At 44.3% G+C, this 26879-nt stretch overlaps 2 protein-coding genes across 2 annotated transcripts in view; one reads left to right on the top strand and one right to left on the bottom strand.

The window, feature by feature from the left end:
- Positions 1-397: 397 nt before the first annotated feature.
- On the bottom strand, positions 398-23511 carry GP1BA (glycoprotein Ib platelet subunit alpha). Its single transcript, XM_033925252.1, has 2 exons — positions 23417-23511; positions 398-3821 (listed from the first exon to the last, which is right to left on the bottom strand). The coding sequence occupies exon 2, from the start codon at positions 3816-3818 to the stop codon at positions 1764-1766; it is 2055 nt and encodes a 684-aa protein (XP_033781143.1). The 5' UTR covers positions 3819-3821; positions 23417-23511; the 3' UTR covers positions 398-1763.
- The window catches only part of CHRNE (cholinergic receptor nicotinic epsilon subunit), a 53389-nt gene continuing 36655 nt past the window's right edge, over positions 10146-26879 (top strand). Inside the window, exon 1 of the mRNA XM_033925255.1 lies at positions 10146-10392. The gene's annotated coding sequence lies outside the window, so the exon portion shown is untranslated. The remainder of the gene's footprint in view (positions 10393-26879) is intronic.

The raw sequence follows: 26879 nt of genomic DNA, 5'->3' as shown, positions 1-26879 counted from the left end.
CCCAGTCTTTCCTCGTATGAGACCCTTGAGTCCCTCATACGAGGAAAGACTTCACTCCAGTAGCGTAGTAATGGGGGTGGTGGTGGTTTGCCCCAAGCAACCGTCCTCCTCTCTGCCCCCCCCCCGCTCCTTTCCATTCCTCCTCCCCACCATGTGTGCGCCTTCACTTCCTCCCACTGCACTCAGCAACTCCAACCTGCTGCTTGTGCCAGCGTCGGGTCTCTCTCTGACATCACTTCCAGGTCCCATGCCTAGGAGGGAGAGCAGATGCAGGTGGCAAGTTGGTGATGCTGCTTGTGCCAGGAAAGTTAAAGAGGTATGGGAGAAGGGAAAGGGCGCACGCATGGCGGGGGGGAGGGGGAAGGAGCAGGGGGTTGAAGAAGAGGGCGGGAGAGGAGCACCACCACCCCGGGCGCCTCTCGCATTCATTACGCCACTGATTCACTTCCACATAGATTTCATTTTATTTGTGTCAGTCCTGCCCACAATTGCATGCCTAAGTGAGTATCAAACATTAATAATAAAATTATGTGTATAAAATATATTTGTCTGTTGGTGACTGTGACCTAGGATTCTAAATGATGGTAGCAACTATAATGGTAATTTTACTAGGTGGCTCGAAACTAGCTGAAGGGAAAGAGATTATGTATAGAAGTGCTTGCCCCCCTGTTACCACCCCAAATATTTGTGTCTAGAGATGCCATTGGTGGGTGGAAAGGGCACTGATGGACTGGTGGGAGGGGAGTGGATCAGAAGCTATCCTCAAAGATTGTGTCGGGTGTCATCGGTTGTTAAAATAGTCTTGCATACTGGCCTTTCCCATTGCCCCCTCTGTCTTTCTCTTGTCCTTCTTCCTTTTTCTTTCACTCACTTCTTAATCTCCATTTTCATCCTCTGTTCTCAGCCTTCATCTACCCTCTATTACCCCTCATCTCTTCATCAGCCCCAGTTCGATCCCTTCCTTTGTCTCCAGGCCATTCTGTCTTACTTTCTATCCCATCTCTTAATTGTCTCTTTCACCATCTTTTTAACCCCATTTCTACCCTCTATCATCCTTTTCAGAGACCCATTTCCTTTTTCTCTCATACCCTTCTATTTTATTGGGGCTTGTATGCCACCTTTTTGTAGTTTTACGCCCACACTCAAAGTGGTTTACATACAGGTACTTCAAGCATTTTCCCTATCTGTCTTGGCGGGCTTACAATCTATCTAATGTACCTGGTTAACAATGCTATACTAGTGCCTAAGTGAAGGAAAAGATCTCGGAACACCACACCAAGGATCATGAATTTCTCCTTCGGTTTATTGTGATGCAAGGTATCATCGATCAAAAACCTTCATGATCCTTGGTGTGGTGTGGTAGTCTGAGATTTTTGCCTTCACTTAGGCCCTAGTATAGCATTGTTAACCATCTTTTGAGTATCTTTTAAAATTATCCACAATCCATAGAAGGTCACTGACTTGAGAGACATCCAGTTAAAGATTTTCATAGTGCCTTCCAAAGCTCTTTTTCTGCCACTTTTCAGTTTCAAGTCACCAGGAAGAAACTAAGCCAGCCTTTGTTTTATTTCTGCTGTGTTTCTAGATTTGTAATTGTGAATTTTTAAAGAAAACCACATACTAATATATTCTACAGAATCGGATAGACATTTCTTAATGATCTGGAGTCAACTAGTAAGCATTAATGGAAATTTCTGCCACAAAAAAGCATGAACAGTGGACATGTATTCAGGACTAGGGTGAGGAAGAAATTGTTTCTTGTCTTAGATAGTATTGGCAGCATATTTCCTTTCCCTGGCTCCCGCTATCTCAGTTTGTCTGTCCAAACTGTAAGTAAACTGTTTTTTAATATTGAATCCCACTCCTGAAGGCCCCCTGAAGATTGAAAACAAAGGCCTGGTGTTTTGTAAAGCCCGGTCTGAGGTTTTCTCCAACAAGTCATCATTCCTCAGCAAGCTGTAGCGGACCAACCAAATGTTAGGGTGCCTTCCAAGCAGTCTTTTGGTAGGTTTGTAGTATTTCCAGTAAACCCAGCCTAGCCAGCTCAAGAGTAACAGTATCGCTAGCAGCAGGGCTAGCAGTGAGAGCAGCGATAGGATGAAATGCAGCAAGCAGCAATGTTTGATCAGAACATCTCCGAAGGTCCCGCGCTGCTGGCTGGGGCTTCCAAGATTGCCAATATCGTTGCTAGTCCAAAGGGATTCTGAGGTGGAAGTTACAGACTCTTGAGAGATCTGCGTGGTGTCCATCATTAAAGTTGTTAATTTCTCTGTAGTTGTTATGGGAGGGGTATTTGATAAGTTCTTTATGGATGTTAGAACATGGCTGGGTAGTTCAGTCACTGTCTCTGGTGATGTTAAGGGATGGCTTGTTGGATGGGTTTCTGTGGTTGTAACCAGATGGCTTGTTGGATGGGTTTCTGTGGTTGTAACCGGATGGCTTGTTGGATGGGTTTCTGTGGTTGTAACCGGATGGCTTGTTGGATGGGTTTCTGTGGTTGTAACCGGATGGCTTGTTGGATGGGTTTCTGTGGTTGTAACCGGATGGCTTGTTGGATGGGTTTCTGTGGTTGTAACCAGATGGCTTGTTGGATGGGTTTCTGTGGTTGTAACCAGATGGCTTGTTAGGTAGGTCTCTATAGTTGTTACGGGATAGCTGGTTGGATAAGTTGTGATAGTTAATGAATGGCTAGTTGGAATGGTGCTTATAGTTGTTGTGGGCTGGCTGGTCAGATGAGTCTTTATAGGTGTTATGGGATAGCTCTCTATGGTTGTTAGTAGATGGCTAGTTGAATCAATCTGTATGGTTGTAGTGGAATGGCTAGTTGTATCAGTTTTGATGGTTGTAGTGGGATGGGTGGTTGGATGGATTACTCTTGATGTGGTTGAAATAACAAATGTGGGGGGAGGCTCTTCTATGAGAATGAAGCCATCCCCTTTGTGAGATGCCCTACAGTAATCTGTCTCAAAATCTTGAACAGGGATACCTTTCATTTTCAAAGGTGAGGCACACACCAAACTTTCAGGCATATTAAGTGTCAGGCTTCCATTGTTGATATAAATGACATAGCTGGTTTCTACGATCCAGTTTTTAAGATATTCTAGAGCACAGATGCAGTGCCATGGATTGTCATCGAGGTACACAAAGGCCAGATTATCCAGATCCTCAAAGAACTGATCAGGGAGTGCTGTCAGGTGGTTCCCAGACACATAGAACTTTTCTAGTTTCTTCAGGCTTCTAATCAGGTGTTTGGGGACATTCTGGAGATTGTTATAAGACAGATCAAGAGTCTCCAGATTGGACAACACTTCAAAAACCTGGTCAGAAAAGGAAGTAATTTTGTTCTTCTTCAAATCCAACTCTTTTAGGTTGCTTAAGTCATGGAAAGCGTCATCCGGAAGTTCAGAAATTGAATTATGGGCCAGCAGCAATTTGGTCAGCCTTTTGAGGTTGCTCAGTTTGGGAAGCTCAGAGAATGAATTGCTGGATAAAATCAACTCCTGAAGAGGGAGAGAATGCTTGGTGTCTAGACTCATCAAATGATTATTGGAAAGGTCAAGGTCTACCAACTCAGGAAGGTCCCGAAAGGACACAGTGGATATGGTCTTGAAGTGGTTGTTGTTGAGCAGCAGGATGCCAGTGGCTTTGGGGATGAAGGCAGAAGGGACATAGTCTAGGCCCTGGTGGCTGCAGGTAGTCTGCAAGATGCCTTTTATAAGGTTGGTTTCATTGGTGCACAGGTCTTGTAAATAGACAATTGCAGGCAGTGCTGATGCAAGCAGGAAGTAAAGGAGCCATTTCCTTAAGAAAGTATCCATGGCCTGAAAAACAGAATAAACCCCAGAATAGAAATTGAGTCACCAGAATTATGTTGCGATCTCATAAGATTCCTTCTTGCAGAACATATAAAAAAAACTCAACACAGAAGAGCATACGACTAAGCCATGAACCATTGAGTCCAGCATCTTGGCTCCCAACCCTCTCCTGGAGGACCACCAGCTATGTATGGGACAGATCTGCATGCCTGTCACCTCCATTATATGCAAATCTCTCTCATCTATATTCATTAGGGCTATCTCGAAAACCCAACTGGCTGGTGGTCCTGCGGGACAGATTTGGGAACCACTGATCTAAACTACATGACAGATTTTCTGTCCAGTCCCCCCCCCTGTCTTTTTCCTTATAGTTGTCTATGGAAGAGTAAAGATTTTCTTATTTCTCAAAGCACTGAAATGCGTTGCCAGAGGTTATGGTAAAAGCGTAGTTGGTTTTAAGAAAGGTTTGGACAAATTCCTGGAGGAAAAGTCCATAGTCTATTATTAAGACATGGGGGAAGCCTCTGCTTGCCCTGGATCGGTAGCATGGAATGTTGCTACTATTTGGGGTTCAGGAATCTTTTGTTACTTTTGGGATTCCAGAATTTTGCTATTCTTTAGGATTCTGAATGGAATGTTGCTACTCTTTGGGTTTTCGCCAGGTCCTAGTGACCTGGATTGGCCAGAACAGGCTACAGGGCTTGATGGACCATTGGTCTGACCCAGTAAGGCTATTCTGATGTTCTAATTAGAGATTTTTCTTGACTAATTGCCCTCTCTGTTTTTCTTGAACAAGTCCGTATGCGCTTGTATAAATTTTAAAAAACAAACAAACTACGTGACAGATCCCAAGCAGCAGATTCATTCCTTTTGCTCATTCCCAAGGCTTTTTCCAAGGCTGCTCTGCTGGCTTAGGAATTATTTATGGAATCTTCATTAAGGAACTGGTCCGGATTCCTCTTATTGCTTGACGGTGCAGTGAGTGAAAAATTGCTTCTTATTGATTTTAATGGAGCATACCTAGTTCTTATGCTGTTTAAAAGAGAAATTAATTATTCCTCTGCTTGCCTGTTTTGCCCCTCATGATTTTATAAACCTCTCTCATGTTCTCTTTGATGTTTCTTCTTCAAGCTGAAGGGCCCTAACCTATTTAACCTTCATCCTCTTTGTCATATTGATTTTGCTCTTTACTATATCTTTTCTAGTTCTGCTATATCTATATATTTTTGAGATGTAGACAACTAGAACATAAGAACATAAGAAGTTGCCTCCGCTGAGGCAGACCAGAGGTCCATCTCGCCCAGCGGTCCGCTCCCGCGGCGGCCCATCAGGCCCATTGCCTGAGCAGTGGTCCCTGACTATCCCTATAACCTACCTCTACTCCTATCTGTACCCCTCAATCCCTTTATCCTCTAGGAACCTATCCAAACCTTCTTTGAAGCTCTGTAACGTGCTCCGGCCTATCACAAAACTACAAAAGGCCCTGATTTTATATAAGATGGCTAAGGTACCTAGATAATCTAGGCACCTAACTTACCCCTCCCCCTTTTACAAAACCATAGCGCGGGTTTTAGCACCGACCCAGGAAGTAACAGCTCCGGCCCTCATAGAATTCCTACGCGTGTCGGAGCTGTTACCGCCGTGACCAGCGCTAAAAACACATGGGGCTCCTTTTACTAAGCTGCGATAGCATTTTTAGCGCACGCAGGATTTTAGCGCGCGCAAAAACCTGCGCTACGCGGCTAGAACTAACGCCAGCTCAATGCTCGGGTTAAGGTTTAGTGCGCACTAAAACTGCTATCGCAGCTTAGTAAAAGAGCACCTGGTTTTGTAAAAAAAAAAAGGTGGGGGGTTAATTCTTTTAGTTGGCTTAATCTGTGCTAATTGAAAGCGCTATTAAAAACCAATTAAAAAAAGGCAGAAGATATCCAAGATGGCCGCGAGCTGATGAGAGTGAGTGAGACGCCGCCAGAGATTCTAACGAAACAACATTTACCTAGTGCCTTATCGATGCCAAAAAGGAGAGGGAAAGGCCACCCACTCGCACCCTCACAGCCTTCCCCCCTCCCCCATGGAGAAGCTGTCTACCTTGTTTCTGGATGCCAGTGAGCCCAGCTGCTTCCTATGCCGGCGGTCCTGCCCCTTCTCTGAGCCCTGCTGCGCTGCTTCCTCTGCCGGCGGTCCTGCCCCTTCTCTGAGCCCTGCGCTACGCTGCTTCCTCTTCCGGCGGTCCCGCCCTTTCTCTGACGTCAGAGAAAGGGTGGGACCGCCGGAAGAGGAAGCAGCGTAGCGCAGGGCTCAGAGAAGGGGCGGGACCGCCGGCAGAGGAAGCAGCTGGGCTCACTGGCATCCGGAAACAAGGTAGACAGCTTCTCCATGGGGGAGGGGGGGAGGCTGTGGGGGTGCGAGCGGTTCTTTGGTTGGGAGTGGGAGTGCGAGCGGTGGGGGTGCGAGCGGTCCTTCCGGATGATGAATCGGGCGTCCGGGGGGGGGGGGGGGCATCAGGCTTTCAGGATGGGGACAGGACTTCAAGGGGGGACAGGCAGACCTTCAAGGAGGGACAGGACTTCAAGGGGGGGCAGCCAGAGGAGAGTCGGGGCAGCGAATGGAGAGTCGGGGCAGCAAACGGAAAGTCAGGGCGGGTGAAAGGAGAGTCGGGGCAGCCAGAGGAGAGTCGGGGCGGCATGCGCGGTATACCCGTGAGCACGGTATATAAAAATTTCTTTACATAAATTTGTGTTTCCCGCGCGCTATACCCGTGTGCGCGTTTTACACGGGTGCGCATTATCTACGTAAAAATACGGTACTCTGGGACAAACATTGTCACCACAAATTAAAGTACTAGAAGAGAAATACTTAGAACAAAGAAATGAAATAAATGGACTTAAACAGGAAAATATATCGATGAAAAATAATGTGGAAAAAATAGATAAAAAGATAAGTGAAGTAAATCAAATCCAAACGACACTGATTAAAGACAATCTCAACCTTAGGAGAAAGGTGGAAATGATGGAAAATAATATGCGGTTGAATAATCTTAGATTTTTGAACTTCCCAAAGATTCCTTCTTTATCAGCAAAAGAAGTTTTGAAAAAGTACTTTTGTGAAGTTCTTAATGTTCCTAACGATGCCTTTCCTCCCTTTTCCAAAATATATTATTTGCCAACATCAAAAAATTCGGAAGAACAGCGTCCACTAGAACAACAAGGTCAGGGTGAACAAATGGATATAACATTATTATTGGAATCTTCAATGAGGGAGGTAGCTATTCCAGCTACCCTATTGGCTACGGTGGTTTTATCACCAGATAAAAATTGGATATTACAGCTTTATTTTAAGAATAGACATAAAGAATTTATTGGATATAAAGTTCAAATATTTCCGGATGTGACAAGGGAATCTCAGAAACGAAGGAAGGAATTTTTGCTTCTTAAGCCTGGGGTCGCTGCAATGGGGCCATCATTTCTTTTACGATATCCTTGCAAATGTATTGTAAAGTATAAATCTTGCAATTACCGTATTTGCCGGCGTATAGGACGACTGGGCGTATAAGACGACCCCCCAACTTTTAGTTAAAAAATAGAGTTTTGTGTTATACTCGCCGTATAAGACGACCCCTTCTTCCGCACACCTTCTCTACCGCCCCGGGTGCAGCACAGCCGGCCAGGTTCCCTTACTTTTGTGGCACTTCCCCGACCAACCGACAACAGCCCCGGTCCGACAAACCTCCCTGCCCTTAACCGCGAATCTAAATTACCTTCTTACAGCTGCTGTAAGAAGGTATTTAGATTCGCGGCTACAGGGCAGGGAGGATTGTCGGACCCGGGCTGTTATCGGTCGGTCGGGGAAGTGCCACAAAAGTAAGGGAACCTGGCCGGCTGTGCTGCAACCGGGGCGGGGCGGCCGCCCCTCTCTCTTGGTAGCCACTCGAACCGCGAGGCTACTCTCCTTCTCCTTACCTGCCATGCCTGCAGCACAGAGCCGAACGGAAGTCTTCCCGACGTCAGCGCTGACGTCGGAGGGAGGGAGGGCTTTGTTTAAGCCTTGTTTAAGCCCTCCCTCCCCTCCGACGTCAGCGCTGACGTCGGGAAGACTTCCGTTCGGCTCTGTGCTGCAAGCAGAGAAGGTAGGGAGAAGAAGAGCCACGCGACTGAGTACATCCAGCCCCGCAAGTAAGGGCATGTAAACTGTACCCGGCGTATAAGACGACCCCCGACTTTGGGGAGGATTTTAAGGTACTGAAAAGTCGTCTTATACGCCGGCAAATACGGTATATTTTCTTTGAACCCTCTCAGCTGACAGGATTTCTCTCCAGAAAATCTTAATGTATAAATTTACTCTTGGTCCATTCTCATCTGACCGCCTAATTTGTAATTTGAATTTTTTCTTTTTCTTTTAAATAGTTTCTCACTCAGGAACATCTTGGATCTCAAATTTTGGGACTTTAATTTTGATTGAGTAAATAGTAATTTTGTCATATAAATAAATGTTACTTCATTTGTTTTATATTATGTTGACTTAATATTCTGTACAAGAAGTTCAAAATATAAAGAAAGAATTAAAAAATAAAAACCAATTAAAAAAAACATTTTGAAAAATGAATTAGCCGGTCAACAAATAAAAAGTTTTTCCTTGCTCCTGAGAACTTAAGAAGTATTCTTAGTTAATTTAATGACGCTGATTTCAGATCTGTAATTGAAGTTCAGCTAGCACGCCAGGTTTCTGAAATACACGTTACTGATTTTTTTTAGACAGTTCGCCATATTGGCGCAATATTGCGAGTATGAACTGTGTCCCACCAAACTTGTGTTAAGGAGTTTTCTCTGAAAACAAACACGAAAACAATAAGGAGACGTGTTGCAGCATATATTTACGCTTCTCTTAACCCTTTCAGGACCAAGGGACATATTTGTCCCATAACTTTAAAATCCTATAAATTTTGATTGGGATAGTCTACAGTTCTAAATTTGATATGTACGGATTCCATATGATACTGCCTTTCTGTAAACAAACTGGTTCCGACATTCATTCATTAGCGTCGTTGCTAGATTGACGAGAAGATTCACTTGCCACACTGTCCATAAGCCAGAAGTGTGATTTTTTTAAATAAAAATAATGATATTTCACAAAAAAAATCAATTTTTTGGCATCTGCAAGCCCTTTTTACCATAAAAATGTCGTCAAAACCACAAAAATTGGCCTACGATCCTTATGGTCCTGAAAGAGTTAACTCACACAAAAGTGATGTCGGCGTGCTCAGAAATGTTTGAGGCACTTGCTTTTACGCTGGTCTCTCTTTGCAAGAACCAACAATAGTCTCCCATCATACGAGGAATGAACTTTCCCTGCTAATCTGCTTTCCATCACCCTGAAATCTCGATGAAATCTTTCCCCATGTTCATCGCTGACATCGCCAAGATTGGGGGGGAAGAAGTGCATTTGAAGTGACGTTCTGGCACCCATTAGCTGATATGCTGTCGGCATGTTCGCCACAAGCTCGGCATAATTCTCTGATCTGTGATTACCAAGAAAATTCTGACCAACCAGTGGGCAGATAAGCGTAGAACCAGAGAAGACGGAGGAACGTAGAAACTAGAGACTAGGGGCTCCTTTTACGCCGCCGCGTTAGCGGTTTAATGCGTGTAATAGCGTGTGCTAATTTGACGGCCTTGCTAGCTGCTACCGCCTCCTCTTGAGCAGGCGGTAGTTTTTCGGCTAGTGCAGGGGTTAGGGTGCGCTAAAAAGGTGGCGTGCGACAAAGCCGCTAACGCGGCTTCGTAAAAGGAGCCCTAGGACCAATAAAAATAAGAGTCGGAAAATAAGTCGGAAAAAAAATGTATTTTCTGTGTAGCGACTGAAATGTATATCTGCCAGGGCCAATGTTTGTCTGGGGGTATAGGGTCCCAAAGCCTCCTAACAAGGCTGTGTATTCTTCAATTTCAGGCACGCTTGGGGTTCTCTCTGATCTGGGTGCACCCCCCCCCCCCCCTAACGCTGATCCTTGACATCTGCTGTCTTTATATTTTGCACTATACAGGGTGAGAAATATCTCTTTCAATTTCTCTGCTGTTGGCTTCTTGGTGTTTGTTTAACTTTCTATTTTCAGTTTGTGGTCACTTATTTCTTTATTGTACTGCAAATTTATCTGTGTTCTGCATGTGTGAATGAGGCTTCACATTTCATTAACATGGAGTTTCTATGTTTATTTAAAAAAATATATATATATGTTATGTTCCACACAATCCACAATACTTGGTGGATAACAATGTATGTCTAGAAATGTGGTTTGTTCAGTTTTTCTAAAAAATAAAAAAAAGTGCTCCTTTTCTAGGGAAACAGTAAAAATTCACCAAATGGTTCCACAGTAGAAAGGAGACAACCAAAAAAAAAAAACGAAGCGGCACTGTGGGGACTACGATCTTGAAACACAGTTTTTAGGAAAGAGTCTTCACAGGTGAAAGCGATGCATATATTTGAAAAATCCAATAAATGCACAGGATTGGATCGGTGGTGTGGACCCAACACGATCCGTGTTTCGGTATTAGACAACCTTCTCCTGGGGGTCCTATGAAAATAGGTAAGCGCGTGAGTCTGCTAATAATTGTATGCGATGATGACATAGTGCTCATGTGAGAGATTAGAGAAACTGGGCCTCTTCCACCTTGAAAAGAGGAGACTGAGAGGGGACATGATTGAAACATTCAAGATACTGAAGGGAATAGACTCAGATAAAGGCAGGTTGTTCACCCTCTCCAAGGTAGGGAGTACGAGAGGGCACGCTCTAAAGTTAAAAAGGAATAGATTCTATACAAACGTAAGGAAGTTCTTCTTCACCCAGAGAGTGGTAGAAAACTGGAACGCTCTTCCGGAGTCTGTTATAGGGGAAAACACCCTCCAGGGATTCAAGACAAAGTAGATAAAGGCAGGTTGTTCACCCTCTCCAAGGTAGGGAGAACGAGAGGGCACGCTCTAAAGTTAAAAAGGAATAGATTCTATACAAACGTAAGGAAGTTCTTCTTCACCCAGAGAGTGATAGAAAACTGGAACGCTCTTCCGGAGTCTGTTATAGGGAAAAACACCCTCCAGGGACTCAAGACAAAGTAGATAAAGACAGGTTGTTCACCCTCTCCAAGGTAGGGAAAACGAGAGGGCACGCTCTAAAGTTAAAAAGGAATAGATTCTATACAAACGTAAGGAAGTTCTTCTTCACCCAGAGAGTGGTAGAAAACTGGAACGCTCTTCCGGAGTCTGTTATAGGGGAAAACACCCTCCAGGGATTCAAGACAAAGTAGATAAAGGCAGGTTGTTCACCCTCTCCAAGGTAGGGAGAACGAGAGGGCACGCTCTAAAGTTAAAAAGGAATAGATTCTATACAAACGTAAGGAAGTTCTTCTTCACCCAGAGAGTGATAGAAAACTGGAACGCTCTTCCGGAGTCTGTTATAGGGAAAAACACCCTCCAGGGACTCAAGACAAAGTAGATAAAGACAGGTTGTTCACCCTCTCCAAGGTAGGGAAAACGAGAGGGCACGCTCTAAAGTTAAAAAGGAATAGATTCTATACAAACGTAAGGAAGTTCTTCTTCACCCAGAGAGTGGTAGAAAACTGGAACGCTCTTCCGGAGTCTGTTATAGGGGAAAACACCCTCCAGGGATTCAAGACAAAGTTAGACAAGTTCCTGCTAAACCGGAACGTACGCAGGTGAGGTTGGACTCATTTAGAGCACTGGTCTTTGACCTGGGGGCTGCCGCGGGAGCGGACTGCTGGGCACAATGGACCACTGGTCTGACCCAGCAGGGGTAATTCTTATGTGAGACATAAAGGGCTAGAGAACGTGGTGAAATCGGAGGAGCGAATGTATATGTAGGGTTACCAGACGTCCGGATTTCCTTTTGAGGACATGTTTGGGCTTCGGATGGCTTTTCCAAACCCGGTACTTTGTCCGGGTTATGAAAAGAAATCGCGTCGGGAAGAGTTATCTGAGGATGCAGCACGGTGACATCATGTGCACGTGAACATGACATCATCACGTGGCATCCCTGCATGCGTGGATGCCTTTCTGCCCGACGAACAGTCAGCTGGAGTGGGGCTGGGGGCGGGGCTGAAGGCAGAGCTGGGGGCGTAATGGGGTGGGGATGGGTGAAACTGGGCAGGCCTGGGGGCAGGTCTAGAGGGTCCAGATTTTACTGGTGTAAAATCTAGTAATCCTATGTATGTGTAAAATTCACAAAACGCAAGAGAGGTTGGAAATGAAGTGTGATCCAATGGAGGGGGGACATATTCATAGGGGATCTGACTCAAGGGCTTCAAGGTAAAATAACACTATTCGCCGATGACGCCAAACTATGTAATATAGCAAGTGAATGCAGTTTACAGAATTATATGGCGCAGGACCTGCTTACATTGGAAAGTTGGTCCTCAACCTGGCAGCTAGGCTTCAATGCTAAGAAATGTAAGGCCATGCACCTCAGAAGCGGAAATCCATGCAGGACGTACTTCTTGAACGGAGAAACTTTAACTAGGACTTCAGCAGAACGAGATTTAGGAGTAATCATCAGTGCAGACATGAAAACTGCCAATCAAGTGGAGAAGGCTTCATCTAAGGCAAGGCAGTTGTATCAATAGAAGTTTCGTCAGCCGAAAGCCTGAAGTCATAATGCCGTTGTACAGGGCCATGGTGAGACCTCATCTGGAGTACTGTGTGCAATTCTGGAGGCCACATTACAGAAAAGATGTGCGCAGAATTGAATCGGTTCAGCGGACGGCCACCAGGATGATCTTGGGGCTCAAGGGTCTCTCGTATGAAGAGAGACTGAACAAATTGCAGCTCTACACTCTCGAGGAACGTAGGGAGAGGGGAGACATGATCGAAACATTTAAGTACCTCACGGGACGTGTCGAAGTGGAAGATGATATTTTCTTTCTCAAGGGACCCTCGGCCACAAGAGGGCACCCGCTCAAACTCAGGGGCGGAAAATTTCATGGCGACACCAGAAAGTATTTCTTCACAGAGAGAGTGGTTGATCATTGGAACAAGCTTCCAGTGCAGGTGATCGAGGCAGACAGCGTGCCAGACTTTAAGAATAAATGGGATACCCATGTGGGATCCCTACGAGGGTCAAGATAAGGAAATTGGGTCATTAGGGCATAGACAGGGGGTGGGTAAGCAGAGTGGGCAGACTTGATGGGCTGTAGCCCTTTTCTGCCATCATCTTCTATGTTTCTATACAGAAATGTGGGTAAATGAGAAGGCGAAAAACAGGTCATGCCACTACAGTCTTTATGACGCTGCGTTTTACTAGGTAGGTCTTTATGGGGTGAGTTTTAGAAGTTACTACTGCCATTGTAGATTTTACTCTCTGGGTTTCCTTTTATCAAGCTGCGGTAGGGGTTTAACGCGCGAAATACCGCATTGAGCAGGCGTTGGTTTTTTAGCCGGCCGCGGGGGTTAGCGCGTGATGAAATGTCCAATGCGCTAACCCCGCTAGCGCGGCTTGATAAAAGGAGTCCTCTGTCTTCGGTGACTTTTTTTGTAGAGCTGTAGAATTTTGTATCACTTTACAACAGTGGTCTCAAACCCGCGGCCCGCCAGGTACTATTTTCAGACCCTCGGCATGTTTATCATAATCACAAAAGTAAAATAAAACCGTTTCTTGATCATCTGTCTCTTTAGCTATAAATGACAATATTATTATTAAGACTTAGCCAAAAGGAAAGATTTATAAACTAGAAAGAGTTTGTTTTACCTCATCAAAATTGTCATTTCTTTAATAAGACATTAACTATTTTTTTCTGAGGCCCTCCAAGTACCTACAAATCCCAAAATGTGGCCCTTCAAAGGGATGGAGTTGGAGACCATTGGCTTAACTGTAACCATGACATCCTGTTTGTCTTTGGGAAGCAGAGCTGAGATTGTGATGTCATAATGCCTCATTCCACCAATAAGAACCAGTCTCATCAGTGATGTCACAATGGCTTGATTGTCCTGCCCTTCAACCCAGCCAGCAGATTAACTGTTCCCCTTAACTCAGTGGTCTCAAAATCGCGGCCCGCCAGGTCCTATTTTGAGGCCCTCGATATGTTTATCATAATCACAAAAGTAAAATACAAGTTTCTTGATCATCTGTCTCTTTAGCTATAAATGACAATATTATTATTAAGGCTTAGCCAAAATGAAAGATGTATTATATTTTTTAAATCTTGATTCATTTTTAAAACTTTCAATAAGTGCAATACAGGATAAAAACATTTTACACTTTAAACATCACTTAATATTCTCACAAGATACAAACAAAGGAAAGATTTATAAACTATAGAGTTTTACCTCACGCAAAATTGTCATTTCTTTAATAAGACATTAACTATTTTTTTTTCTGAGGCCCCCCCCCAAGTACCTCCAAATCCAAAATGTGGCCCTGCAAAGGGTTTGAGTTGGAGACCACTGAGCTACAATATGCCTTTACTGAGAGGGTTTATGGTGCTGTTAACTGTGTTGACACTAGAATTGAAAAATTGTTTTGTATGACAAGTTCTATGGGGAAACGCCATAGCTGTGTTTTGCACCCATTATTGGGAGTGTGGAGAGAGGAGTGAGGAAAGGGAAAGGTTCCGTGTATGCAGAATATATGTATAGATTTAACATCATTTGGGGGAGTATATGTTTGGGGGACTATGGCTCAGTAGGGCCCGAAGAGTACAATGTATTGTAAACTCCCCACTCTTCAGCAGAGGCAGCTAATTGGAACAGATACAGGGCAATCGGCCATTTATATGAGTTTGACTCTTTTGTGTACAAAAATTGAGAAGGATTCACGGGAGCATGACCACAGGGCATGCATATGTCCCACTATTTGCCCACCAGTCCAATAACATTGTATCGTTTTTGTTTTATTTGCATTTGTTAATTTGTAATAGATCAGTCTTTCTCTGGTGTTGCACTATATGAAGAGTTCAGTTTAATTTCTATGAAATATCTCTCTTTCAATTTCTCTGATGTTGGCTTCTTGGTGTTTATTTCTTTTATGTATTGTGATTACTTATTCTAAACTGTGTGAAGATCCATGTTCTGCATGTTTGAAAGAGACATGGTTTTCTGTTAGCATTGATTACATAATTGCTCTGTTTTTAAGCTGGTTTGCTAGTTTTCCAATAGGTTTATTAATGTTCTAGTAGTCACGGCAGTGTTTTTGGCGCTGTCTTTTCCTAGGTAGGTGCTTGTGTTACTTGTGGAAGTTACTGCTATTATGGTATGTTGGTATTGTCCTGGTAGGTCTTGAGTGACATAATGTTTTGAATGACTTAAGTTCACACAGCTGTTAGGTCTTGTTGTTTTTTTAATGGCACAGATGTTGAGCACAGTCTGCCCCATTTAAAAAAAAGAAAAAAGCCCCCCCACGCTGATGGCCTTCAACAATGACTCCCCCCCACACAAATTAGCACCGTGACCCCCCCCCATGGCAGCAAAAATGGCAAGAGGGATGACTTCTCCCTCCTGGATGAAAATCCCCGTGCCATGCACCCACCCGGTCCTAGACCCCGTGCAACTGACCCCCCAACAATCCCCCTCCCCCCTTCCTTCTGAAAAAAAAGGTAGGAGGGATGCCACTCCCTCCTGCCACCGGAAGCTCCCCCAAACCTAACCCCATACCTTTGCTAGACGGGAACTGGAAGGAAGCATGTCCCTCCAGCTCCAAGCCCCGCCCATGAAAAATGATGGACCTTGCCCCCCCCCCTTGCACCAGACCTTAGGCCCCTCACTGTGCATCACATGGGATACAGAGGAAGGAGCCTAAGGCCATGATTGGCCCGTCATTTCCATGGGCGGGGCTTGGAGCTGGAGGGACTTACTTCCCTCCAGCTCCCAACATCTAGCAAAGGTACGGGGGAGTTTGAGGAGTGGGGGTGGGGTTCAGGGGAACATCTGGTGGCAGGAGGGTATGGGCATCCCTCCTGCCAATTTTCTCTTGTGGGGGTGGTAGGGATTCCTGGTGCCACATTCATCGGGGTCATTGGGAAGGGCCATCATCGGCAGTGGGGGACATTTTTTAAAAAAAAAATTTTATGGAACAGATATTTTGCATGTGTAACACACACAAAATATCTGTGCCACTGAAAAAAAACACTGAATGAGTCGGATGACACGCTGCACCTCGGGAGACCCTTGACACAGCGCCTGTATAGTGCGAAACATGTTGGGTTAAACTCCCCGGCGTTGGCTGGATTTAGCTATGCTACTTAAAGCTAAGTACAATTAAGTACATTTGATTCTTACAGCTAAGATGGTTTTATAGGTACACATAAAAAAGATACAAAAAAAGAATTAAAAAACAAGACTAGCAGATTTAAAATGACTATGAGCGGCCAATGATGAAGCGCCACATAAATCTCGCCGCAGTTAAGAGCTAGCACAGCGGTGGAGTGGTGGGGCTGAGGCATCCTCATAATTCATTGAAACGATTTGAAAATACTCCATACCGGTTTCTTTATATGATTATAGTACATACTGAAAAAAAACAAGGCAATCCAGTCGATAACACAGTTACTAGGCTAGTCATTTTGCTTTTTAATTTTTTTGCATAGCCAAGTGACGTTAGTGCATCAATCGCTTGGCTACTTTGCGTGGTGTTTTAGCTAATTTGCATGGCCGGATCGGGAAATGGGCGATCAAGCGGAAAAACACGCATTGTGCCGTTTTGTGCGTGGGGTCGGTAAAAGTGATCGTCGCTAAAGCTGTGAAAACAGGTTTGGCGACGATCGCGGACTTTAGTGCATTTAACCCATAATACTCTAGTAACAGGTTCCACAGCTTAATCTCTGCACCCCCCCCCCCAAAAAAAAAAAAAGTGCTATGAAATGTTTATCTGCTGGTTATTAGTTTCATTGTTTTCGTGTTTGAAAGGTTAAAAATCCTCCTCACCAACATACTACTCTATGACAGATCAGGTACAACGTGACAAACATAGCACAATCCCCCCCTCAAAAAAAAGTTTACTATGCTAGGGTACACTGCTTGGGATGAATTTCTTAAAAAAGGCAGTAAATAAATCAACTATGCGAGCACGGACAGCAGCATTGCTGTCTTCCTCCTCCATACACGCTGCCTCCCTAAAGCCCAGGTACAGCCCGGGGAGCAGTGGCGTAAGCGTCCCTCCCTCCTTCCCACCAAAGGATGAGTCCATCTCACCTGTCCGCTGTCTCTGCCTAGGGGATTTGCTGTGGTCTGAGAGGACGTTTTGTTTCCAGATGAGAGCTAGCGATCTCTGTTGGGGGTGGTGAGGGGTGTCTGCTATGCATCCATCCTATCCAGACGTCAGAGTGATACAGCAGGACCCGTTATCGGCCTTTTTTCCTCACACATCCTACAGCTCTATATGCAGTTTCCTGTTGACTTTTTTTTTTTTACGGTTATTTTTGGAATGTTCTAGGTGACAATGTACCAACGGGACTTGGAGTGCGGTCACCGTATTTCCCTAATATGTGGTTAAAACTGTGAGGTCAAACCATCTATCCAGAACTGTAGCAATCGGGAGAGGAAGGCAGACAAACTGAGATGGGGCTATCTAGTGTTTTGCACCGAGTGCCACATGTCAGATAATCAACCAGTTTGTTTATTCATTTATATCCTGCCCTTACCCAGGGCGGGTTACAAACTTACATACAAAACTATAACATTATATAAAAAATACAAAGACAAAGGAAAAAACCTGCAGTGATGATGTACAAGATGCCAAGTCTTTAATGAAAAGTCATAGAAAATATATATAATCATAAAACAGTTTGTATCATAAGAACATAAGAATAGACCAATGGTCCATCAAACCCAGTAGCCCGTTCTCACGGTGGCCAATCCCTAGTACCTGGCCAAAACCCAAGGAGTAGCAATATTCTATGCTACCAATACAGGGCAAGCAGTGTCTTCCCCATGTCTTTCTCAATAACAGACTATGGACTTTTCCTCCAGGAACTTGTCCAAACTTTTCTTAAACCAGCTACGCTATCCGCTCTTACCACATTCTCTGGCAACGTGTTCCAGAGCTTAACTATTCTCTGAGTGAAAAAAACATTTCCTCCTATTGGTTTTAAAAGTATTTCCCCGTAACTTCGTCGATTGTCCCCTAGTCTTTGTAATTTTTGACGGAGCGAAAAATCGATCCGCTTGTACCCGTTCTACTCCACTCAGGATTTTGTAGACTCTGATCAAATCTCCCCTCAGCCGTCTCTTTTCCAAGCTGAAGAGCCCTAACCGTTTTAGTCTTTCCTCATACGAGAGGAGTTCCATCCCCTTTACCATCTTGTTCGTTCTTCTTTGAACCTTTTCTAGGATTGATGAACCCGGACCTGCCACGGTCCATGTTTCGAAGAAACACTCCTTCCTCAGGGGTCCTAGATTGTGTAAATACAAAAAAACCTGATGGCTAAAAACTGGAATCGGCAGTGAGCAGTTTTGTTGGATTCTTTCTTTGTTGTTGCCTATCAAAAATACATACGCCATCAACAATAAATACACCCACAAGACAAAGCAAGAAATCGCAAACAATAAAATACATGGGCGACCAGCACCTTATCATCTTCTCCTTTTCATTAATAACATAGGGATCCTATTACTAAGGCCCTCTTTGACAAAGATATGCTAAGCACTTTAGCGCATGCTAAATCAACACGTGCCCTAACACGTCCATAGGATAACCGCGGGAAACCATCTTCATGTCATTCTTTAAGGAAAGAGGGAAGAATCAGAGTATGAATGGCCACAACCACTGACCCGCAAGCTTTGCTTTGAAGAATGCTGGTGTAGAAGGACCGAGGTTGAAACAGACACTGAAGAATGACAGTCTCTGGTCTCCAGAGCAGATATTGTGATGTCATAATGCCTCATTCCACCAGTGCCTAAGAGCCAATCACATCAGTGATGTCACAATGGCTTCATTATCCTTGGCTCTCATAAGAATCAGAGTACGAATGGCCACAACCACTGACCCGCAAGCTTTGCTTTGAAGAATGCCGGTGTAGAAGGACCGAGGTTGAAACAGACACTACAGAATGACAGTCTCTGGTATCCAGATATTGTGATGTCATAATGTCTCATTCCACCAGCGCCTAAGAGCCAATCACATCAGTGATGTCACAATGGCTTCATTATCCTTGGCTCACATAAGAATCAGAGTACGAATGGCCACAACCACTGACCCGCAAGCTTTGCTTTGAAGAATGCTGGTGTAGAAGGACCGAGGTTGAAATAGACACTAGAAAATGACGTGGGATTATTTCCCGCGGTTATCCGCGGGGACGGGGACGGTGATGAATTTTGTCACCGTGTCATGATCTAGTCCAGTCTGCTCAACAAGAAAACCAGATAGTCTAAGGTATGTTGTAATACTTCATATTCATAACGTGATCTTGATTTGTCCTTGCTATTTTCAGGGCGCGGACTGTAGAAGTCCGCCCAGCTCTAGCAGTCATCGAAGCCCCACTCCAGCCCTTCCAAATCTCTCCAGCCATGATCAGGATCCAGACTGTAGAAGTCTTCCCGGCACTGCCTTTGCTTCTCAATTACCGGTGTTGCCATATAATCACCGCTAAGCTTCTTTGGTTCCTGCCTTCCATACAGGATCCCTTTGGGTTTCTCCCACCCATTTTTGAGTTCCATTCCTTTTTTTCGTCTCTACCACCTCCCGCTTTTCATCTCCTGGACAAGGCGGTGGGTAGGATTTGCACTTCCCAAACAAAAAAGGAGTTCCATTGTCCTTGATTTTAAACAAATAGCTGATTTTTGTAAATATAATCATGTCGCTGGCTTCCAAGTTCTTACTGCATTCATCATTATCATCATAAGAGCATAAGAATTGCCACTGCTGGGTCATCGTGCCGGTCCATCGTGCCCAGCGGTCCGCTCCCGCGGTGGCCCTTAGATCAAAGACCAGTGCTGTAATTGAGTCTACCCCTACCTGCATACGTTCTGGTTCAGCAGGAACTTGTCTAACTTTGTCTTGAATCCCTGGAGGGTGTTTTCTCCTATAACAGTCTCCGGAAGAGCGTTCCAGTTTTCTACCACAAAATATTTTCCAAGCAACTTAGTTAGTTAGGTGCCATCGACTTGTGTTCGAGTCCCTGCGACTTGGTGAGTTTCAGATCTAAAAACAAACCAGCTTTGTGTTAGTCTGGAAAGGTCCTCCAGTGCCATCCCCGTGCTTGTTTTCAACGTATCCAGCCATCTGGTTGTAGATTGAAGCATGTAAAAAAAATCTACACAAACAACTTTGTATGCTTCAGATAGAAACATAGAAACAGACGGCAGATAAGGGCCGCGGCCCATCTAGTCTGCCCACCCTAATGACCCTCCCCTATTTAACTCTGTGTAGAGATCCCACGTGACGATCCCATTTCTTCTTAAAATCAGGCACGCTGCTGATACTCGGATATCCTTTTTGAACTTTGTCTTATTCATATTTTTAAAGTGCTGTTTTTCGTCAATGCTCATCCCACGGTATTTGTGACCCTTGATGCAGGCATTTCTTTACGCCAAAACACAGTAGTGTGTAGGGTCTTGATCATTTGTGATTGGACGACATAAACGTTTTGTCATCATCCTACTGGCCTTGTTTATTGCGGAAAGTCCATTGTCCGGCCCCACTATTTTCCCGACTTGTGATAGTAGAATCACCACCCAGGGACCACATGATATGCCATAGAAAGAGAGTTACAAATACAAGCATTGGCACCATATGTGCTGGGACCCTTGCTATGACACCGGGTACGCTCTGAAAATTTACTCAATATTAGCATAATGATGTATATAAAAATGTTTATGGTTTAATCGCTCCTATGAATAACCTATGTCAATCTACTATAGTGTGGCAAATTGTAGCCTGTTAACTGTATATTATGTATGTTTAAGCTGTAAACCATTCTGAGCTCATTGGGGAGGACGGGATGCAGAACGAACGAAATAAAGAAATAAACAAACAAATAATAAAATAAACCAATTTATGGATTGCGGAGTAAATTACACTTCCCCCTCCGTATTCGCGGAGATAGTGGATCGGCATGGCCGCGAATAACGTTACATGTTATTCGCGGATTTTCTGTAAAAAGCCCGAAAAAAGATCCAAAACCGCGAATAACCTTTCCTGTTCCTATGAAGAAAGTGCCGCGATTTTCTCTGTACAAAGCTGGGAGGAGCGATTCTGTGCATCGCTGGGAGCAGCGACTTCCTGTGATGTAAATTTAGAGGCAGAGCCTGCACATGAAAAAACGCAGACACCGAAACCGCGAATAAAGAGGGGGAAGTGTATATATATGTTGCTTAAAAAGTTAGTGTAGAACAAAAGAAAGGGAACAGAAACCCCACGTAAAATTGAACAAGACAGCAACTAGTGGGAAGTGTGATATACCACGTCAACCTTGAGATAGACGATCTTTATTTTGGTGTATATTGACTCCATTGGATCTCTCCAACATAGGACACTTCTTTTTTATTTATTTATTTATGAAATTTACACATTTATTATCAAGCATATCATCTTGTACAGAAAGTGAGATCAAGAGAACATAATAGTATTATTTACTCTCAAGCCTGAAAGTAATGCAAAATAATAAAAGAAAATAAACATCATAACTTAATCACACACTAGTCCTCAAATTAGGATCCAAGATTAACGATAAGAGTAGAAATTCTAGGCAGACTTGCACGGTCTGTGTCTGTGCATGGCCGTTTGGTGGAGGATGGGCAGGGGAGGGCTTCAATGGCTGGGAGGGTGTAGATGGGCTGGAGTAAGTCTTAACAGAGATTTCGGCAGTTGGAACCCAAGCATAGTACCGGGTAAAGCTTTGGATTCTCGCCCAGAAATAGCTAAGAAGAAAAAAATAAAATAAAAAATAAAATAAAAAAAAATTTAAGTTGAATCAGGTTGGGCAGACTGGATGGACCATTCGGGTCTTTATCTGCCGTCATCTACTATGTTACTATGTTACTAAATTAAAGAAAAACATTTTTTAACAAGGAAAATCGTTTAAACTGCTACTGAAAAGTGAGCTAATTATTATTACAATGGTACAGATGGTTCTACAGACTCAAGACGTTTCGCAGAAAGGAAAGCAGTCAAGTGAGCTGGTTCTACAAATACATATTTCAAGGAGCGGTATCTTATGACACATTTACAAGGGTACCTAAGAAAGAATAAACCCCCTATCTGAGTCACTCCTGGCTTTAACATAAAAAATTCCCTTCTTCTCTTCTGAGTCTCTCTCGAGACATCAGGAAATATCTGGATATGGAAACCCAGAAAGTCCTTGGCCCTATTTTTAAAGAAAAGTTTAAGAATCCAATCCTTGTCTGGGGCCAAAGCCACAGTCAATAAGAGAGTGGCTGGGATAGCCATTTCTCTATCTGATTGCTCTAACAAAGTGGAAACGTCCAAGGGTTCTTTCTGTGGTATTCCTTCGTCTTCTTTCTTTTGAGGATCCTGATTTCTTATAGGTAAATAGTAAACCTTTGTAAGAGGTGGTAAAGCATTTTCAGGTATTTTAAGGATTTCCAGAAAGTACCGCTTTATCATATCTCGTGGAGAAATTGATAATACTTTAGGAAAATTATTTAAACGCAAATTATTAATCCGAATATTGTTATCTAAAGCTTCCAATTTTCTCTTCATAATCGTATTATCTTTAACAAATAAATCTTGGTTACTCTTAATTGATCCTATTTCCACCAAAAACACTTTACCGTCCTGGTACAATCCATCATCTTATCCAAACTCGATTACTGTAATGCCATTTACCTGTGCCTAACAAAAAAAAGTCTTCACAGACTCCAGCTCATCCAGAATACTGCGGCCAAATTGATTTTTGCTAAACGCAAATTTGATCATGTCTCCCCCTTACTTACCAAGCTTCACTGGCTCCCTGTACTTTCCAGAATTCACTTCAAATGCTCCTGTCTAGCTTTCAAGATAATTCATGGCATCCTTCCGCCACTAATCCCTCTATCCTTCCTCGCCCAAACGCCTGCTACCACCAGATCCGCCCACAGACATAAACTATCCTTCCCCTCTCTACGTGGCATCCCCCACGCAGGCAAACTGGGAAGATCCCTCCTCTCCAAAATCACGGGCCTTTGGAACGATCTCACTATCCCGCTGCGAAACCTGGGCTCCCTCCAGCTGTTCCGGAAACAACTGAAAACCTGGCTTTTCTCTAATATATAACATCTCCTTCCTACTTCCCCCTTTTCATATGCCCTTGTAAACTCTCTCTCCCCTCTTCTTGTATTTTTAAGCTTTGTAAACCGTGTCGAGCTCCGCTTCCGTGGAGATGATGCGGTATATAAACTTAAGGCTTAGTTTAGTTTAGTTTAGTTTAATTGTTTTTAAATTCTTCTTTTCTTCTTGGATATCTAATTTCAATGATACAGTCTCTTCCTTTAAAGTTTTTATCTCTTCTTTCTGGATTTGTATTTCTTTATCCAAGTTTTTTACCTGTAAGTTAAGGGCATTTCCAAAATTGGACACTTAAGTCCCAAAGAGAGTCTAGAGTGACTTCAGAAGGTCTAACAGGAGAAACAAAAGTTGCTTGTCTCGTTAATAAATGTTCACTCGGCTGGTTTACCTCTCTGGAGCCTTGATCCCCTTTAGCTGGAGTTGTTCCTGCCGCCGGTTTTTCTAAAAGGAGTAAATCACTTTCAGCTGTCTTCAGTTGCAAGCCCTCCGACGTACTGGCCTCTCGAGAGGAAAACACTTCCTCCTCCGGCGTGCTCTCCTCTCGCGGTGAGCTTGCTCCCAGCGGCAACGGCTGTAGGGGCGGTGACCTTACGTCGGGGCTCAGAGAGACTTCTAGCCCAAGGGAGTTCGCCGCGGAACTACTCTCTGCCGGCGCTCCCAGCGGGTGATTCCCTGACGAAACCTGCTCACTCAGGAGACGCCTAAAAATGGCATCCACTGCAGGCAGAAGGGTCTCCGAGCATCGGGAGGCTCCACCAACGCTTCTTCCCCTTCTCTTGGGCATTTTCCGAAGGTAAGCGAGACACTCCTAAGCGTCCACACAGCAGCAGCAAGCGGCAGCCATCTTGGATCTAACTCTCAGGACACTTCTTTTATGGGACTATTTATTTATGTGGTTATATATGTATTATATTTTGAGTCTCTATACACCAAAATAAAGATTTTCTATCTCAAGGCTGACATGGTCTATCTCACTCCCCGCTAGTTGCTCTCTTACCTAAAAAAGTTAGCTCATAGCTTTGTTCTTGCGCCCGGGGCGGCGGCATCTGGCATCGCCACACCCAACTCTTTCCTGCAACCACCCCACTCTTTCCTGCCCCCCTCTTCCCTGCTGCTTGGGTGTCCCCCCAACACTTCCCTGCATCTTGAACGCCCACCTTTCCTCTTGAAATGTTCGCCGGCATGGGCAGCATCCTTCCACCTGCTGCTCTCGCCAGCATCAGCTCCCTTCAGACATCATGTCCTGGACCTGCGACTAAGAAGTGATGTCATAAGGGAGACAATGCCGACATGAGCAATAAGTAGAAGATGCTGCTTGAGCCAGCGAACATTAAAAAAAATATTTGGGGGGGGGGGGGGTCGGAAAGAGGAGAAGCATTTGGGGGGGTGGAGAAGAAGAGAAATATTTGGGTGTTGGAAGTATTTGGGGGGGTGGAGAAGTATTGGGGGGCGGAGAAGAAGAGAAGCGTTGAGGGCGGAAGTATTTGGGGGGCAGAGAAGAGGAGAAGTATTTGGGGGGGGTGGAGAAGAGAAGCATTGGGGGTGGAAGTATTTGGGAGCAGAGAAGAGGAGAAGTATTTGGGGGTGAAAGTATTTGAGGGGCAGAGAAGAGGAGAAGTATTTGGGGGGTGGAGAAGAGGAGAAGCATTGGGGCGGAAGTATTTGGGGGGCAGAGAAGAGGAGAAGTATTTGGGGGGTGGAGAAGAGGATAAGCATTGGGGTAGTGGAAGTATTTGGGGGGCAGAGAAGAGGAGAAGTATTTGGGGGCAGAAGTATTTGGGGAGGCAGAGAAGAGAAGTATTTGGGGGTGGAGAAGAGGAGAAGCATTGGGGGGCAGAAGTATTTGGGGGTCATACAAGAGAAGTATTTGGGGGGGGCAGAAGTATTTGGGGGGTGGAGAAGAGGAGAAGCATTGGGGGGTGGAAGTATTTGGGGGGCAGAGAAGAGGAGAAGTATTTGGGGGTGGAGAAGAGGAGAAGCATTGGGGGGCGGAAGTATTTGGGGGTAGAGAAGAGGAGAAGTATTTGGGGGTGGAGAAGAGGAGAAGCATTGGGGGGCAGAAGTATTTGGGGGTCATACAAGAGAAGTATTTGGGGGCAGAAGTATTTGGGGGTTGGAGAAGAGGATAAGCATTGGGGGGTGGAAGTATTTGGGGGGCAGAGAAGAGGAGAAGTATTTGGGGGTGGAGAAGAGGAGAAGCATTGGGGGCGGAAGTATTTGGGGGTAGAGAAGAGGAGAAGTATTTGGGGGGTGGAGAAGAGGAGAAGCATTGGGGGGGCGGAAGTATTTGGGGGCAGAGAAGTGGAGAAGTATTTGGGGGGCAGAGAAGAGTAGAAGCATTGGGGGCAGAAGTATTTGGGGGGCGGAGAAAAGTAGAAGCATTGGGGGCCTAAGTATGTGGGGGGCAGAAGTATTTGGGGGTGGAGAAGAGGAGAAGCATTGGTGGGCAGAAGTATTTGGGGGGGGCAGAGAAGAGGAGAAGCATTGGGGGCCTAAGTATTTGGGGGGGCAGAGAAGAGGAGAAGTATTTGGGGGCAGAAGTATTTGGTGGGGCAGAGAAGAGAAGTATTTGGGGGTGGTGGAGAAGAAGAGAAGCACCATCCCCCCTCCCGTAAAGATGGCGCCCAGGACGCTCCACCCCCACCCCTCTTACTACACCACCACTAAGGCTGAGTGCATGAATTTTTACTCAAAGTTTCACTAGACACTTAAACATAGGAGCATAAAATGTGGTGGCAACACAGGGGGATTTAGGGCAGGGAAAGGAGTGAGGGGTGTTGTACTGATTTTTAGCACCAGACTCATAAATTAGGCTCATAATCCGGAGGCAAGCGAATAGCGAGCTTAAATATAAGTACATAATTTTTAAGCTTCTAAATTAAGATGAATTTTCAGCCGAAAAGTTGGGCTCCTTTTATCAAGGTGTGCTAGCGGGGTTAGCGCGTCGGACATTTAATCACACGCTGACCCCCGCGACAAGCCAAAAAACTAACGCCTTGTCAATGGAGGCGTTAGCAACTAGCGCGGCAGGCGGTTTAACGCGCGGTATTCCATGCGTTAAACCCCTACCGCGCCTTGATAAAAGGACCCCTAAGTTTTGCTGAAAATAGGACACAGGTTTAACCCTTTCAGGACCAAGGGACATATTTGTCCCATAACTTTAAAATCCTATAAATTTTGATTGGGATAGTCTACAGTTCTAAATTTGATATGTACGGATTCCATATGATACTGCCTTTATGTAAACAAACTGGTTCCGACATTCATTCATTAGCGTCGTTGCCAGATTGACGAGAAGATTCACTTGCCACACTGTCCATAAGCCAGAAGTTTGATTTTTTAAATAAAAATAATGATATTTCACAAAAAAAATCAATTTTTTGGCATCTGCAAGCCCTTTTTACCATAAAAATGTCGTCAAAACCACAAAAATTGGCCTACGATCCTTATGGTCCTGAAAGGGTTAAGAGGATCATCATTTTTTTTTTTTTTTTAATTTATTCAATTTTCTATATCGTTCTCCCAGGGGAGTTCAGAGCGGTTTACATGAATTTATTCAGGGCCTCAATCAGTTTTGGAGCTCTGCATTTTCTGAATATCGGGACCTGTTTAAAGAAATGGGCCCCTCTTGATGATTTTTGTAGAAACTTAATTGGTAATCTCACTCGATTCCTTTTTTTTTTTTCTCTCTCTCTCTGAAATGGAAATTTGCAGCTTTTGTGCGTTTTATTTTATTTATGCTTAATTTGTGTTAGATTGTTTCGTTTATAATGCTGTTTTCTTTACAATGATGTAATATAGAATATATCTACTATATGTATGTAACTGATGTATTATTTTTTTAAAAAAAT

Source organism: Geotrypetes seraphini, chromosome 16 (genome assembly GCF_902459505.1).
Source record: "Geotrypetes seraphini chromosome 16, aGeoSer1.1, whole genome shotgun sequence".
In the NCBI taxonomy this organism is placed as follows: domain Eukaryota; kingdom Metazoa; phylum Chordata; class Amphibia; order Gymnophiona; family Dermophiidae; genus Geotrypetes; species Geotrypetes seraphini.
This window is presented reverse-complemented; position numbering and strand designations above follow the sequence as displayed.